We start from the raw sequence: 18,265 nt of genomic DNA, 5'->3' as shown, positions 1-18,265 counted from the left end.
CACCTTATCCTGTTCCTTGTCCTTCACCTTATCATGTTCCCCGTCCTTCACCTTATTCTGTTCCCTGTCCTTCACCTTATCTTGACTAGTCGTCCCATCCCCGCCCTCAACATCACTAGGGCATAGCCCGGGCGGCTCGTTCCCACGACGTGACTAGGGGGCACGGGTGGCCCAGTCGTCTAAGGCGCCGCGATACGCTGTGCAGATTTTCGTCCCTTGGGTACGCCAGAAACTTATGATTGTCGGTTCGAATCCCGGCTCGCCCCGATTATGTTTCTAGGTTTGTCAGCACCATACCCGTGCTCGTGGGTTTCACCGAAGTGGTAAACGACTGAGACCTCTTTCCTCCCACGTTAAGCCGACACGCCGTGATAGAACTGGAACACTGTTAAATGCGGCGTTAAACACAACTCACTCACTCACTCACTCGACGTCACTTCCACATCACTATCTACATATCTCGCTGTTTCATTCTCAGTACACCATGGCCTGGATATATTATTCCCTCTATTTCACGGTGACATAAACTGCCGTCTCATTCCCTGTACACCACTAGGACATGGCCTGGACGTCTCATTTCTCTCTACATCACTCGGACAAGGCCTAGACGTCTCATTCCCTCTACATAACTAGGACATGGCCTGGACGTCTCATTCCCTCTACATAACTAGGACATGGCCTAGACGTCTCATTCCCTCTTCATAACATGGACATGGCCTGGACGGCTCCTTCCCGCCACACCATTAGGACATGGCCTGGACGTCTCATTCCCTCTACATCACTAGGACATGGACTGGACGTCTCATTCCCTCTACATCACTAGGACATGGACTGGACGTCTCATTCTCTCTACATAACTAGGACATGGTCTAGACGTCTCATTCCCTCTTCACCACTAGGACATGGCCTAGACGTCTCAATCCCTCTACATAACAATGACATGGCCTGTACGTCTCATTCCCTCTTCCCCACTAGGACCTGGCCTGTACGTCTCATTCCCTCTACATCACTAGGACATGGCCTGGACGTCTCATTCCCTCTACATCACTAGGACATGGACTGGACGTCTCATTCCCTCTACATCACTAGGACATGGCCTGGACTTCTCATTCCCTCTACATCACTAGGACATGGACTGGACGTCTCATTCTCTCTACATAACTAGGACATGGCCTAGACGTCTCATTCCCTCTTCACCACTAGGACTTGGCCTAGACGTCTCAATCCCTCTACATAACAATGACATGGCCTTGACGTCTCATTCCCTCTACATAACTAGGACCTGGCCTGTACGTCTCATTTCTCTCTACATCACTAGGACATGGCCTAGACGTCTTATTCCCTCTACATAACAATGACATGGCCTGAACGTCTCATTCCCTCTTCACCACTAGGACATGGCCTAGACGTCTCAATCCCTCTACATAACAATGACATGGCCTTGACGTCTCATTCCCTCTACATAACTAGGACCTGGCCTGTACGTCTCATTTCTCTCTACATCACTAGGACATGGCCTGGACTTCTCATTCCCTCTACACCACTAGGACATGGCCTGGACTTCTCATTCCCTCTACATAACTAGGACATCGCCTAGACGTCTCATTTCTCTTTTACATCACTAGGACATGGCCTGGACTTCTCATTCCCTCTACATAACTAGGACATTGCCTGGTTGTCTCATTCTCTCTTATAATTAAGTTCTCTCCATCTATCATTCAAATACAGACGAATTCATCAATGTCACATACCGAAAAATAAATTCGAAATGCGAACCCAACATTAATCAGCCTAGATCCACAGTTTCATGGGTGTCCCGAACATTGTACAGATCAATCTGTATGACTTTGTCCTCCCTCTTCCTACAGCGGCGGGTCGGTCAGGTAGCCTAGTGGTTAAAACGTTCTCTCGTCACGCCGAAGACCCGGGTTCGATTCCCGACATGGGTACAATGTGTGAAGCCCATTTCTGGTGTCCTCCGCCGTGATATTGCTGGAATATTGCTAAAAGCGGCGTAAAACCATACTCACCCACACTCACTCCAACAGCGGCGTTTTACCCTGAAGTACCCACTCATTCGCTCGCCTACGCTAGACTTTACGGTGACGTACTGTAAAACAACACAGCCTATGAAGTTATGGTTTAAAAGTTCACAAACTCTTTTGAAAATAGTGAATTTCCGGTTAATCCAAACTGGTAAAAGATCCTCAAAACTGAAAGTGAAACATGTGATGCCTAGCATCGAAGTGGAGCGTTTCTTTAAAGAGTAACGCCTTTTCCTATCACTAATATTAATGTCCTTCCTTGTTATGCACCCCCACTAGCGTGTCACACTTTTTATGCACTATTGAGTCACTGACCACGTTGTTGGCTAATTTGTCATCGGCGGTGATGAGGACATGCCTAGGGAATTGTTTCACTGTTTAAAAGGAAATGAAGCATTGACTTGAGTCAGTAATGGGGCACGAAGGCGATGTAGTCTGCCGCTATTCAAATTGTGGAGAGTTACGTCCCTTTAGGGTGCAGGGCAGGATCCGCTGGTCAGAGGTTCGGATACTTATTCGAACAGATCCTGTTTGACAGGACCCTATCTTGCTGTGGGTTTATTAACAAAATGGTAAAGGTCTACAACCTGCGTCACTCATTCCTATCAGGCTTATTACGCGTCGTGATGTTACTAAATTTGTCTTCAAGAGGTCGTAACCCCAACATCAGTACCAGTTCCCCAAGCTAGTCGTAACTTCCGACTAAAGATGCTAATCAGACAATATTATTTTTCAATCCCTCTTTATTTCAAGGGGCCACGGGTGGCCAAGTCGTCTAAGGCGCCGCGATTCGATGTGCAGAGTTGCGGCCCTTGGGCACGCCAGAAACCTATGATTGTGGGTTCGAATCCCGGTTCGCCCCGATTATGTTTCTAGGTTTGTCAGCACCATACCCCTGCTCGTGGATTTCACCGAAGTGGTAAACGTCTGAGACCTGCATCACTTCGGACTTTACTCCCACATCAAGCTGACACGCCGTGATATAAATGGAATACTGTTAAAAGCGGCGTCACACCAAACTCACTCACTCACTTTATTTCAATGATGGTATCACATTTTGATATACTGACAATCGTTTTGATCGTGAAAAAACACAGGACTGGTGTGCTAGCGTGTATGTGTGTATGCGTGTGGGTGCGTGCGTGCGTGCGTGTGTGTGTGGGTGTGCGTGCGTATGATAATCACCCAAATATATAACAGCAGTTAAAACCGTTTTAAATATATTTTACTTACCACTGTCCTAATTTTGAAATGTTTAACCCTACCACACAGTTACACCCGTTAATGTGCTAGCTGTCGTTGTTAAAGTACTAATAATATGAAAAAGAGGATTGTGTCTGTATATGTCTGTGCTAGTAGAAGCAATTCTGTCACATCTTTCTTCAATACAAATTCTAATAGTTCAGTAAAACATATATTTTATTAACTGAAAGTTATGTTTTTGTATTGTTCTTACCGAAGCATTAGCTATATCTTGTTATGTTACAAACAAATGCATTAAAATGTCCGCAACACAAAATTATACAATGAGCGTTTAATAGGAACGTGAATAATTTGTTTTAAAATTGTTGATTAGTTCATTCCTTTAATACGTTTTCAACTTTTGGTATATAATCAAACAATGGGTATTAAACTGAATCTAGTTAGGAAAAGCCAAGTCAAGTTATAACTCAATTGAAAGGATGTTGTATGTGAAGTGAGCCGTTTCCTGAATGTAAACAAACGGATGTGTACATTTGAATCTGTCATCCAACATGGCCCTACAAATAACTTCAATTAGTCACACAATTCTGTTATCCTTATACACTGCTTTGTGGGATTGATAATCTACATTTTACAGTTTTTAAACAAAATATATGCATATTGTCAAAATAAATTTAAAAACTAGGGATTATATTGGACGAAGTACCCATATCCTGATGCGCATTCTGACTGGCTTGCAGCGTTTCTGCCTATGGCGTCCTTCGAGGTGTGTGTGTGTGTGTGTGGGGGGGGGGGGGGGGGGGGGGGGGGGGGAGCCCAGTAGGTTACGGAAAAATGCATGTGGCGACGAATATGGAACGAGCCTTCATGTTGGTTATGGATGGATGCGAGTGGTGACGGATGCATATGGGACGAGCCTTCTAGTTGGTTACGGAAAGATGCGAGTGGTGACGAATGGAAGCAATGTGTTACAACGCGCACCTTTCGTGATCTGCAGGAAGACACTACCCCGAGTACTTACTTATGGCAATGTGTGATCATTTAAAACATCGTGAAAATAATATGTCGTCCTTTCGACATGACAGAGTACATGGATAACAACATCGCGTTGTATGAATTGAAGTTGTTAATGGACAATGTTGTTTGTGGATAACAATTTCTTTTATTCTTGGTCACACCGTTTCACATCTACATCTTGCCCAATGCGTGACCAACTCGTGTTATTTCGGGACAAGCCTTGCAGGTTACGGAAAGGGGCGAGTGGTGACGAATGATCTTGCCCCTTCAGGTGAAAATGACAAAGAGGCAAGAAGTTGCTCTGAGACGGCGTTATAAAGAAAAAAAGAAGTTGTCATCCACAAAAAGTGTCATGTATTCATGTCAATCAGATTATTGGTCTGTCAGAGTTAAAACCTTTGTCTGTCCAATCAGAATCGACTATTTTCTGAATTTATGGTAAAATTGTCTTTCCGCAACAACGCTTATGATCAGAGTGACCTCCCTTATACTCCCTTCACCTAAGCTATGCAAGTGAAAGTGAATTTGACATCGTAGGGGAATTAAAGCAAGTACATACTTATACAACTGTTAAAAGATAAATGTACAAAGGATAGCATCCCATTAGATTTGAAGTATTTCAATACATATGCAAAAATAAAAAAATAAAATAAATAGTGACCCATAATAATTATGCACTATTATTCCATGATGACGTGATGGATCTCTCTCAGAAACCCCCGCAGTCAAAATGAATCATCACTACGATTAAATTAAATTCTAAACAAAATCGTTGTTGACAAGGAACACCCTTTTAACCCTACTGAACTTGTGCGAATGCGGTTGTGCTCAGATACTCATCTCTTCCTAGAATTTCACTTGAATAACCGTTAACCACTTGCTGACTCAATGGGTTCCGTTTCCGTCTTGGCAGTCTCATGACCAGGCTCTGGTGTTAGCCCGCACGATTACACTGGAATACAAATCATGCTCTCCTTTCGAGTCGCCTCGTCTCTGCTGTTGGTTGCCTACGTGGCCAGGTGTTGGGGGAAAGGTTAGTGATATACTGTGTATGTTATTTTTAATGTTATGCGTCGCCATGTGCCAATATTGTTCGTAATAGTTGCAAGAAACATTTCATATGAACCAGGAAGTATTCAAGTCTCGTCTGTTCAATATTATATATACTCGCTCGCTCCCTCCCTCCCGCCCTCCCTAACTCCCTCGGGGGCACGGGTGGCCCAGTCGTCTGAGGCGCCGTGATTCAATGTGCAGAGTTGCGGCCCTTGGGCACGCCAGAAACCTATGATTGTTAAAAGCGGCGTTTAACCCAAATCACTCACTCACTCACTCACTCACTCATTTTCAAGCCTTCCACGACGTCAGCTCAAATTCAAAACTGAACTGATTTTAAACCGTGCTCTCTTATTTTCAAATTCAACGTCATGGTTGGTCATAAGAGCGGATTACTTCAAAATAATCAAAATGTACAATAACTGGAACACTGCGTTATCGGAATCGAATTAGCATATAATAAAAAAAAACCGATGTTTCGGGTTTCGGTCATGATCAGAGAAACAATACATACAGTTCTTGTCGAAGTTTAAACCTCAAGGTTACAAATATGTACTTGGACCTGTGGGTGGCCTAGTGGTTAACGCGTTCGCTCTTCACGCTGAAGACCCGGGTTCGATTCCCCACATGGGTACAATGAATGAAGATCGTTTCTAGTGTACCCCGTCCTGATATTGCTAAAAGTGGCGTAAAACCTTACTCACCCACAAATATGTACATGAACAGTTTATTTCTAAACTGTTGCCGTGATCGTGGGTTCAAATCCCGGTTCGCTCTGATGTTTCTAGGTTTGTTAGTACCACTTCTTCCAGAGGCAAGAGAGTTAACTGAATATAAAAGTCCAGTTTCCACCCTTACCGAACTACATGTCGGCTGGTATTATGGAGTTACATTTTGACTGGACTAAGGAGTCAAAATCGCGCACCGAAATCGAAATCCGGTTCGTAAACTGTCGTGCAGATTTCGGTCGATTGCAGGATTTGCAAAACATGTGCATCGCCAACTCGTTGTCAGCAGATGTTCATGTTTTTAATCAAGGTGCTCATATGATTTGATTCATTTTGTGATGTAAAACCCTTTTTATCACAATATAGATCTTGATTATCGATCAAATCGTCCTGACCGGGCGCAACCATTTTGTGTGAAGCAAACGCAAGTGATACGAGAGGTGGAATCTGATTGGTCCATAGGAGAGGCTTAGAAGGGACATAACTGGTAATAGCCACTGGTGGCGCTACGATCAAGCCCAGTTATTCGAGCCTAGTTCGGCAAGGGTGGAAACTGGACTTTTAAAGTCAGTTAACTCTCTTACCTCTGGAAGATGTTAGTACCATACCGTTGCTGATGAATTTCACAAAACTCGTAAACGTCTGAGATTTGGACATGTCCCCCCACAGCAAGCTGAGCCGTGATATAACTGTTTGGATAATTAGTTGCTTTTAACGCTGAACTCAGCAATATTCCAGCTATATGACGACGGTATTTAAATAATGGTGTCTGGACCAGATAATCCAGTGATTGCTATCATGAGCGCCGATCTGAGCACTTGGGACACGATGACATAAACCAAATCAGCGAGCCTGACGACCGGATCCCGTTAGTCGCCTCTTAAGACAAGCATGAAGACCACCTCCAACCCGGATCTTCACGGGTAGTGATATAATAACGGAAATGCCATTCAAAGCGGCGTTGAACCATTTCGCTCACGCAGAGCTGATGCTGACACAAGGACGCTGTTTTCAAAGTGTACAATAGTGTGGAGTGGCTGACGATCCCGACATGACCTAAATCTTCCGAGATGATAACTGCAAGCTCCTTGTTTCCTGTCTCGTCGCTTGTCTTTGTTGAAAGCAGAAACGACACATTTCGACACTTGCAGATTTATGCATTCTGACTAAGTGAACACTGACCATTGTCACACCCACATCTCACTGATTCATTTCTGAATTATTTCAACTTGAGCAGGGATTTTAATACTAGAGTGAACTACGTTTATGACGAACACGCATATAACGAACTGACGAATATAACGAACTATTTTTTTGGTCCCGCCTATTTGCTGTGTATATTCCGTACATTTGCTTATAACGAACTACGGTTATAACGAATTAAAATTAGTGGTCCCTTTGAGTTCGTTATAACCGTAGTTTACTTTATCTGAAATCACACTGATAACCTGTCTTTAACGCAATGCAAATTTGTAAAGAAATAATTAATATGCTTGTGTTCGTTTAACAAGTTTAATAAGTTGATTTTAAGAATCGTACAACTTTAATTACCATATTATATCTATTTCCTTACATCTATACCATCCACAATTTATCGCTATTTAAATTTGCCTCCAAATCACATGAAGTACATGTTTATGTTTAAACACTTATGTCCCCTTAATAGTAACACTGAACTGAAGACGCGTTTAGTTGTTTAGCCCTAACAGGCATTCATTGTGGTGTTTTATTACCCAAACGCGATGTCGGTAACCGAGTTTTGATTAAATTTATTTTAATTATTCACACTATCAAGATCAAAGGTAATTTCACACATTCTGCAATGTAAGTATTTTTTAAGATAAACACAAATAGCAGAAACTGTATTTATACGACGGCTAATAATCATGAGATAGATAAACGTGGATAACAGCAGCCAATGAAAACAGTTGTCACTGCTGCGCCGGTAGCTTTCGGCCACGCCCCCAAATAGATTTGTTTTGGAAGCCGATTTTGGTGTATGTGATTTCAGCACTTTCACTTGGACATTTGAATACTTCCAACAATTTTTTTTTTCTCCCTCGGAAATTGACTAAATGTGTCAATGTAAATTGATATTCGCAATAAAATCTTTCTTGTCACTTTACTTGCACTTTGAGCATAAACTACTTTCATGCACTATGTATATATTCGTTTTGTATATCGGGCATTATATATATATATATATATAATAAAGTCCACGTTAGTCCATCGTCTTCTTTATATCATGATGGACTAACGTTGACTTAATTACTTTATTATATATTACATGTACACCGAGTGAACATTTACCTCATTTTTGTGTGTGTGTATATATATATATATGTATATATATATATATATATATATATATATATACACACGTCTCTCTGTGTGTCTCTCTGTCTCTCTGAAGCAGAGAGTTGGATCTGTGTATTCCTTCTTTCTGCATATGACCTCTCTATTTCAGATTGTTACGGAACTGATTGTAAGCCCTGTGGCCACTGTTTTAGTGGTGCGTGCGACAACAAAACTGGCGAGTGTCTTTCGGGATGCAAAGCTAACTTCAGCTTGCCACTGTGTCAAGGTAGGTGGTATACACGGTGCATGTAATCTAACTTCAGGTCGCCACTGTGTCAAGGTAGGTGGTATACACGGGTGCATGTAATGTAACTTCAGGTCGCCACTGTGTGAAGGTAGGTGGTATACACGGGTGCATGTAATCTTACTTCAGGTCGCCACTGTGTCAAGGTAGGTGGTATACACGGGTGCATGTAATCTAACTTCAGGTCGCCACTGTGTGAAGGTAGGTGGTATACACGGGTGCATGTAATGTAACTTCAGGTCGCCACTGTGTCAAGGTAGGTGGTATACACGGGTGCATGTAATGTAACTTCAGGTCGCCACTGTGTCAAGGTAGGTGGTATACACGGGTGCATGTAATCTAACTTCAGGTCGCCACTGTGTGAAGGTAGGTGGTATACACGGGTGCATGTAATGTAACTTCAGGTCGCCACTGTGTGAAGGTAGGTGGTATACACGGGTGCATGTAATCTAACTTCAGGTCGCCACTGTGTGAAGGTAGGTGGTATACACAGGTGCATGTAATCTAACTTCAGGTCGCCACTGTGTCAAGGTAGGTGGTATACACGGGTGCATGTAATGTAACTTCAGGTCGCCACTGTGACAAGGTAGGTGGTATACACGGGTGCATGTAATCTAACTTCAGGTCGCCGCTGTGTCAAGGTAGGTGGTATACACAGGTGCATGTAATCTAACTTCAGGTCGCCGCTGTGTCGAGGTAGGTGGTATACACGGGTGCATGTAATCTAACTTCAGGTCGCCACTGTGACAAGGTAGGTGGTATACGAGGGTGCATGTAATGTAACTTCAGGTCGCCACTGTGTCAAGGTAGGTGGTATACACAGGTCAATGTAGGTCCAACTTCAGGTCGCCACTGTGTGAAGGTAGGTGGTATACACAGGTCAATGTAAGTCCAACTTGAGGTCGCCGCTATGTCGAGGTAGGTGGTATACACGGGTGGATGTAATCTAACTTCAAGGTGGCCAACACGGGTGGGCGCAGGTGCGATATATGATCATGAATTATTACTGTACTCTGATCAGCAGTTACATACAATAGTTCACACAATGTCTTGTTTACCCCAGACTGCCAGGATGGATGGTGGAATGAAACCTGTTCAGAAACATGCGGAGACTGCGAAAACCCGCCATGTAACAAGTCTAATGGCGCCTGCGATTCATGTATATCCGGGAAAATTCCTCCTCTGTGCAAAGGTAGATATCGTATATGACGTGTGGAAATTCCTTCCTTTACATTACGTTTGTTTAGTCCATTCAGGCAAACGGCCATGTGTTTGTTCCATAAACAATTGAAGCGATCCTGTGTGGCTTGAATCGGTTTTTATTGATCGATAAAATGTTTTTCAAACCTACGGCTTCAGAATCGTGAAACCGTTAGACTATGTGTAAAGGCCACGAGTTAATTTTTGTGACAACGAAGTTATGCCCTGATGCCCTGATTTAATGTCTGGAGAGCACGGCCTAATATATTCAGACTATAATTAAATATCTTTAGTCCACAATTGAATCCCTTAAGCTCACGATTAAAATTCGGGCGACCACTGTTCATAACAGTGAGGTCTAAATTAAATACCCCATGCCTAGATTATGCTATAAATCTCTACCCAATTAAAGAAATCTTCTTGGCAAAGATGACCTTGATATGGGTGTCAAGGACACGGTATACCAAGAGAACAGACAACTCGTACACCGGAACCATACAAATAGGAATCTATCACAGCTTTGGTTGAATATCAACATTAATACATCATAATTGACATCTTTTCCGCATGGCGGGTAACATTTGAAAAAAGTCTATATTTCTCGGATTATATGGTAGGCTTGAGTGGAAGTGGGGAACCCCAAATGACATCTCTTTAAGGTAAACTGAGGAGCAAAGAACATATCTTAAGTTAGCGATATTATATTTTAAAATATTAACTGTACTGGCGCGTAGTCAGCACTCAACGATTTTACATGATTTTATTTAAAAAAATAAAAGTTTATCTAAAAGTTTTACATTTTTGAAAAACAATTCGCATAACAGGCAACCGCTGGTATCTTAGACATCTTATCTTTGACAATCAGTAAATTTGCATTTTCCGGCACACAATTACATTTCAAACATGGCTGGGGTTATGTGGTTCCTAATTCATTTACTCGTCACGATGTGGCTGAAATATTGCCGATGTGACGTAAAGCATTAACTCACTCACTCACTCCTAATTCATTTCTTACCCAAGTCTTTATTGAATCAATTTCTTCTTGCACAAACTTACCCAGCCACAAACTGTTGCAGGAATGAGTGATGGTAAAATAGACATGATGTACTTTAAAAACAATTCTTTAAATTTTCAATTGCATAAAAAAACAAACTCTTCATGCTTTCTTTTGCTCTTCAGTTTATATAGACCACAGAGCTATTCCGAAAAAATAATGAATTTGTTGTGACTTTGTGTTTACATTTGATGTCCTTCTTTTCTTTTACAAGACAATTGTAAACCTCACTACTACGGGCCAGGATGCAAACAGCAATGCGGCAACTGTAGTACATCGGTACCCTGCGATCGAGTTACTGGAAAGTGTCCAGGTGGTTGTCTTGATGGTTTTACTGGTCAGAACTGTAGAACAAGTAAGTACATTGCTGTTGGATTAGTCTTTCAAAAAGTGGGCGTTTCGACGAGCTTATTTAAGTCCCATACTCGTGCTATGAACCGGTAATCATGGTGAAGACCCGAGTGCGCCCCGGAGATAGAGAGAGAGAGAGATTGAGACAGAGAGAGAGGTAGATAGACAGAAAGCGATAGAGAGAGGGAGAGGGGAAGAGAGAGAGGGGCGGAGAGAGAGACGCAGAGAAAGAAAGAGATAGAGAGAGTAGGGAGGGGAGAGGGACACACGGAGAGAGAGAGAGATACCTCGAGTGAAAGAAGGAGAGATAGAGAGTCTGAGGCAAAGAGAGATAAAGAGGGGCGAGGGGAGGGACAGAGAGAGAGAAACCTCAAGAGAAAGAGGGAGAGAGAAAAAAACCGTAATAGAATAATACTATAATAATAAGTTTGCATATAAGTACTTCTATAAACATGTACTGTTCAAAACGGCTTTTATACTCAAGCTCACTTAAAGATCGGTAAAACACCAGGTGTCATACAGAATGTCCTACTTCTTCCTATTCAGGGTGTCCCAAGGGAACTGCTGGACCGAATTGTGTTCACCTGTGTCGGAACTGCGAGGACAGTGAATGCGATGCTTCCGGTAATTGTACACTAGGGTACAACGCTGGCTATTCAGGAGATAAATGCGAAGAAGGTGAGATAAATGATGGTGATATTTAGCATAGTATGCCGAAAGGTATCTAACGACACGTGTCCGGATAAAGGGGGGTTCCGCGTGTCTTTTATATAGCATTGTCAAAGTGTTGTTTCAGCTACTCATTTTATTACTGCGATACAGTTGCTCAGTAAAGAAGCTTGTAAATTTGCGCTGATGTGATTAATCAGATTGGGCAGCGCAGATTGGGTTTATCTGATATTTTATTGTCATCTATTGGTGCAATTAGCCGTTATTAATAAACCTGTGAACCTATTACCACGTTTTCTTTATTACTTTATTCTTATTTTATGACACCCCTGATCATTGGAGCACAGCCCCGTGACAATCATTACCGCCCCATTGTGGTAGAACACTTTGTTTAATAGCGTGCAAGTATATCCACCAGTGTTCGTAGTGTAATGGTGTTAGTGAGTATGGTTTTACGCCGCTTTTAGCAACCTTCCAGCAATATCGAGACAGGGGACACCAGAAAGAGTGTTACACATCGTACTCATGGGGAATATAACCCGGTAGTTTGGAGTGACGAGCGAACGCTCAGATAATCACTAGACAACATCACTGCCCCCTCTGTCGAAATCATTTAATTGTCTGTCACATCTAGATTCGATTATTTACAGGCATCCGTCATATGACTGGATTATTGCAGAGTGAGGTGTTAACAAACAAAAAAATAATTTTATAAATATTATTGAATGATTTACTAACAGGTATTACTTAATTTGCAATCAACATTTTACTTCAAGAATAGATCAACAGTACGGTATGAATTTTGATCGAAACAAGCCTAAAAATATAATTAGATCCAATCATGTTCAATCATGATTAAGTTATATTGTGTAATTGTGCAATGTGTGACTCATCTCTAATTATATACCACATCAGGACACATAGACAAAGGGCTTTTCTTATAATGGCTTCATTTTCTTATGCCTTGACGTCAGACTTCCATGTATTCCATTAGTGAAAAATGCCTTCAATATTTCAAGGCCTTATTGTTCTTTTCCTTTAGCACCATTTTATTTATATTTTCAGTAGGCCACATGATGTTCAAAGCGTATGTGATAGGTAAGTACGTAGCACTTTTATCAAATTCCGTGCCCTTCGTCATCAGTCGCCCCTTTCCGCAACCTGCCAGGACATGAGACACCATATCCCGTTCATCACACGCCCCTTTCCGTAACCGTGAATTGCATGAAGGTGATCTTTTTTTTCAGGAGGCTCGACAATGTTGTTGTTTCAGGAGGCTCGACAATATTTTTTGTTTCAGGTGGCTCGACAATATTGTTGTTTCAGGTGGCTCGACAATATTGTTGTTTCAGGTGGCTCGATAATATTGTTGTTTCAGGTGGCTCGATAATATTGTTGTTTCAGGTGGCTCGGTAATATTGTTGTTTCAGGTGGCTCGATAATATTGTTGTTTCAGGTGGCTCGATAATATTGTTGTTTCAGGTGGCTCGGTAATATTGTTGTTTCAGGTGGCTCGATAATATTGTTGTTTCAGGTGGCTCGATAATATTGTTGTTTCAGGTGGCTCGATAATATTGTTGTTTCAGGTGGCTCGATAATATTGTTTCAGGTGGCTCGACAATATTGTTGTTTCAGGTGGCTCGGTAATATTGTTTGTTTCAGGTGGCTCGATGATATTGTTGTTTCAGGTGGCTCGGTAATATTGTTGCTTCAGGTGGCTCGGCAATATTGTGCACGTTGTTTCGGGTATCTGAACAATATTGTTGTTTCAGGTGCCTCGGCAATATTGGTGTTATAGGTGTCTCTGCAAATTTTTTGTTTCAGTTGCTCGGCAATAATGTTGTTTCAGAAGGCTCGGTAACATTGTTGTTTTAGGTGGCACGGCAACATTGTTGTTATAGGTGGCTCGACAACATTGTTCTTATAAGCGTTTGAACAATATTGTTGTTCCAGGTGGGTCGGCAACATTGTTATTTCAGGTGTCTGAGCAATATTGTTGTTTCAGGTGGGTCAGCAACGTTGTTGTTTCAGGTTCTGAGAAATTTTGTTGTTTCATGATTAGGTGTCTCGGCAACATTGTTGTTATAGGTGGCTCGACAACATTGTGCTTACAGGCGTTTGAACAATGTTGTTTGTTTCAGACATCAGCAATATCGTTGTTTCAGGTGGCTCGGCAATATTGTTTGTTTCAGATATCAGCAATATCAATGTTTTAGGTGTCTGAGCAATGTTGTTGTTTCAGGGGGCTCGGTCGGATGTTGTGCACTGATTTTGCTCATCGTACCAATTCTACTTATCATCCGTGCGTGTGGGAAAAACAAGTGAGTTGGTACCATTATAATGTATTGGTAGCTTTAATACCTGCATCATGATTGATATGTGTTTTGTTTCTGTTGTTCCTAACTAAAGGTGACAGTGCCACAGCAAAATGGCTGCGATACTGCTGGCTTCAGGGCGCCGTAACTGGCATGTGTAGCTGTGACGTTGCTGTCTACTGACCGCCGTAACAGGCATGTGTAGCTGTGACGTTGCTAACTACTGACCACCGTAACAGGAACGTGCAGCTGTGACGTTGCTAACTACTGACCGCCGTAACAGGAATGTGCAGCTGTGACGTTGCTAACTACTGACCGCCGTAACAGGCATGTGTAGCTGTGACGTTGCTGACTACTGACCGCAGTAACAGGCATGTGTAGCTGTGACGTTGCTGACTTTTGACCGCCGTAACAGGCATGTGTAGCTGTGACGTTGCTAACTACTGACCACCGTAACAGGAATGTGCAGCTGTGACGTTGCTAACTACTGACCGCAGTAACAGGAATGTGCAGCTGTGACGGTACTAACTACTGACGCAGTAACAGGCATGTGTAGCTGTGACGTTGCTAACTACTGACCGCCGTAACAGGCATGTGTAGCTGTAACGTTGCTAACTACTGACCGCCGTAACAGGAATGTGTAGCTGTGACGTTGCTAACTACTGACCGCCGTAACAGGAATGGGCATCTGTAACATTGCTAACTACTGACCGCCGTAACAGGAATGTGCGGCTGTGACGGTACTAACTACTGACGCAGTAACAGGCATGTGTAGCTGTGACGTTCCCCACTACTGACCGCCGTAACAGGCATGTGTAGCTGTGACGTTGCTGACTACTGTCCGCCGTAACAGGCATGTGTAACTGTGACGTTGCTGACTACTGACCGCCGTAACAGGCATGTGTAGCTGTGACGTTGCTGACTACTGACCGCCGTAACAGGCATGTGTAGCTGTGACGTTGCTGACTACCGACCGCCGTAACAGGCATGTGTAGCTGTGACGTTGCTGACTACTGACCGCCGTAACAGGCATGTGTAGCTGTGACGTTGCTAACTACTGACCGCCGTAACAGGCATGTGTAGCTGTGACGTTGCTGACTACTTACCGCCGTAACAGGCATGTGTAGCTGTGACGTTGCTGACTACTGACCGCCGTAACAGGCATGTGTAGCTGTGACGTTGCTGAATACTGACCGCCGTAACAGGCATGTGTAGCTGTGACGTTGCTGACTACTGACCGCCGTAACAGGCATGTGTAGCTGTGACGTTGCTGACTACTGACCGCCGTAACAGGCATATGTGTAGCTGTGACGTTGCTAACTACTGACCGCAGTAACAGGCATGTGTAGCTGTGACGTTGCTGACTACTGACCGCAGTAACAGGCATGTGTAGCTGTGACGTTGCTAACTACTGACCGCCGTAACATGCATGTGTAGCTGTGACGTTGCTGACTACTGACCGCCGTAACAGGCATGTGTAGCTGTGACGTTGCTAACTACTGACCGCCGTAACAGGCATGTCTAGCTGTGACAGTCATCGATTGCCGTGACGTTTCTAACTAGGCAACAAAAACCCACCAGCTCACTGCAAAGAAGTTTTATTTTGGGCTTGTTCTTCGTTATATTAGATGGCTCCCTGTAAACACTACAGCCCATTCTGAGAGACCACTCTTACGGGTCAACCTGTTGTCCCAAGTAGTGACACAGCTAACAATGTACCGATACGGTAATGGAAGCGTGGAGTAATGCTAAGTACTTCTTAAAGCCATCTCGCAGGTAATCTCACATCCTACCATGTTTCAGGAGGAAGAAACACGCGCTGCTGACGATGCATCATGTCCAGAAAAAGTTGTCTGATCAGGCGCGCTTCACACAATTTGAACCGGACGGGGACCTCGACACTGCCTCGACCTGTCATCCCAACCCGGAAGCAGAACACATACAACCCACTGTCAAGTAAGTGCACATTGGTGCTGCGATAACAAAACTGATATTTGTAGCTCGACTAAACTCTAAACGGCATTGTTTCCTAACAATGTGACGTAATCCTTCCGCGGACCAGAACTAAATTGCTGAGCAAAGTAAAGTGCAAACCCATGTTTAATTGAAGCTAAAAATGAAACAAACAAGAAATTGTTATTCGATGGTGATCATGATGTTGTTGGTACGGGTGTCATAGTTTGGGGCCTTACGTTTGCAGCATTTTGGCGACTGTTTTCAGCCATGTAACGTTTTCTTAATCTTATAATTCTCTGGTCAAATACAGTTTTCAAGTCTATACTTTCTTTTGTCCGGCAGTTTAGATTAAAAAGATCATGCAAGACGGGCTTTGTTCATGATAGGAGAACCCGTTTAGTTTAGTTCATTTTGGCGTACCTGTTCGTCATCAGATATAACCCTACAATACCCGGTGAGGTTTCGTATATATTTATTTGTGGTAATTACTAACTCCAGGATGGAAGCAAATTATCAAAATGAGCACATGGCCCATTCATAATCTCTCGTGTCATTGCGGAAAATATTACCAATGCATTTTTTTAACTGGTTTCCGTCTTAACCCAATCGGGGCGGTCGGGTAGCCTAGTGGTTAAGCGTTCGCTCGTCACGCCGAAGACCCAGGTTCGATTCCCGACATGGGTACAATGTGTGGAGCCCATTTCTGGTGTCCCCCGCCGTGATATTGCTGGAATTAATATTGCTAAAAGCGGCGTAAAACCATACTCACTCACTCACTCAACCCAATCGGGCACAGCGAAAACAAGCGACCTGGCTGCGTAATTTTACATCGATGGTTCAAGATGGAAAAGGTTTCGAATATGACATTACGAGACAGGGGGTCGAATATAATTGTAGGTAACGAAATTGGGCCTGTGTGTTTGGACGTCACGGGACGTTGAAACATGATCGGAAACAAAGTCACAAGAAAAAAACACACATAAAACACAAAGGAAAAAGTCACAACTACATTGTATTTTTAATAGAAGAGTTTATTGCAGTTGAAAATTGACAAGCATGACAACTGTCATAATAACACTACAAATAGATATTGGTTAAACAATTTCAACAGAGACAGCAAATCTGTACGTTCCTGCCTCTTCTCGTACATTTCAGGGCCCGGTCAAACACATGTCCAGATATGAACCAAACCGCCCCACCCTACTCATCAGGGGATGTAAAGATGGCCGTCACCATGGCGAGAAGTTGCCCCGGATCCAAGTCGCAAACATCACCAATTCCCCCAGGGCCACTTCCTGGTGTTAGAGCCCAACAGGACACCACCCCCACACAGAACCCCACCTCCTCACAGAGCCCCACCCCCACACAGAACCCCACCTCCTCACAGGACAGCTGGATGGTCCGTTGTTCAACCAACAGCAACTATGTGACCGCCCTCAATAGCCCGGGCTTCGCGCCCTACAATAACATGGCTTTTTCTCACAACAGCTACACTCCTAATGATTGCCCACAGAATGCCGAGAAAGAACCCGAATATGCTAATGCCAGGGAAATCCTCAGCGTTCGAAACATGGCGAAAATATTTGAATCGAACGAGGAAAAGCAATGAAAGATGCTTGTCTCCAAAGAAACGAACCTGACATATTCTGCGGCGTTCACCCAACTCACTCATTCACCCAAACGGAAACGACGCCTTGATAGATACACCCTAGCACATTCTTAACGTAATACGTGGATGTTTTAAATTTCAAATAAAAATGTGTCACTTCAATACAGGAGGCACTTAAGATTACCCCGCCATTTTGTGTGACTTGTGCGCTGAGCCTCCTCCGTTAACACAGACTTACCATAGTCTGCTCAGCTTTCACTGATGGGATAAGACTGGATATTCAAGCCTTGTTCATCTTCAGTAACCATGGATTTGATGGGTCTGGCGAAACCATGACGGAAGATAACGGACTGATATGGTTTCAATAGCCTATACTGTAACCATTTCGCAGGGAAAATAAACTTGAGGTGGTTTGGGGATCTAGCGGTTCACGACTAGTGAGGAAGATAAACAAGTGTTTTGG

At 43.2% G+C, this 18,265-nt stretch overlaps 1 protein-coding gene across 1 annotated transcript; it reads left to right on the top strand.

Annotated features, from left to right (window-relative positions):
- The first annotated feature begins 5,144 nt into the window (after positions 1-5,144).
- LOC124146931 (platelet endothelial aggregation receptor 1-like) lies at positions 5,145-17,985 on the top strand. Its single transcript, XM_048386076.1, has 9 exons — positions 5,145-5,298; positions 8,514-8,630; positions 9,712-9,840; positions 11,117-11,257; positions 11,800-11,931; positions 12,988-13,020; positions 14,165-14,243; positions 16,041-16,193; positions 17,349-17,985. The coding sequence occupies exons 1-9, from the start codon at positions 5,232-5,234 to the stop codon at positions 17,800-17,802; spliced, it is 1,305 nt and encodes a 434-aa protein (XP_048242033.1). The 5' UTR covers positions 5,145-5,231; the 3' UTR covers positions 17,803-17,985.
- Positions 17,986-18,265: the final 280 nt, after the last annotated feature.

Source organism: Haliotis rufescens, unplaced genomic scaffold (genome assembly GCF_023055435.1).
Source record: "Haliotis rufescens isolate VD_foot unplaced genomic scaffold, xgHalRufe1.0.p SCAF_6, whole genome shotgun sequence".
NCBI classification, from domain to species: domain Eukaryota; kingdom Metazoa; phylum Mollusca; class Gastropoda; order Lepetellida; family Haliotidae; genus Haliotis; species Haliotis rufescens.
Note: the sequence above shows the minus strand (reverse complement) of the source record. Positions and strands in the feature narration are given on the sequence as shown.

Excerpts from the sequence above, each read along its gene's own strand:
- LOC124146931 (XM_048386076.1), top strand. The coding sequence starts at position 5,232 with ATGCTCTCCTTTCGAGTCGCCTCGTCTCTGCTGTTGGTTGCCTACGTG. Across the intron at positions 8,631-9,711 it reads CAGCTTGCCACTGTGTCAAG|ACTGCCAGGATGGATGGTGG; the intron begins GTAGGTGGTATA and ends TGTTTACCCCAG. Across the intron at positions 16,194-17,348 it reads CACATACAACCCACTGTCAA|GGCCCGGTCAAACACATGTC; the intron begins GTAAGTGCACAT and ends CGTACATTTCAG.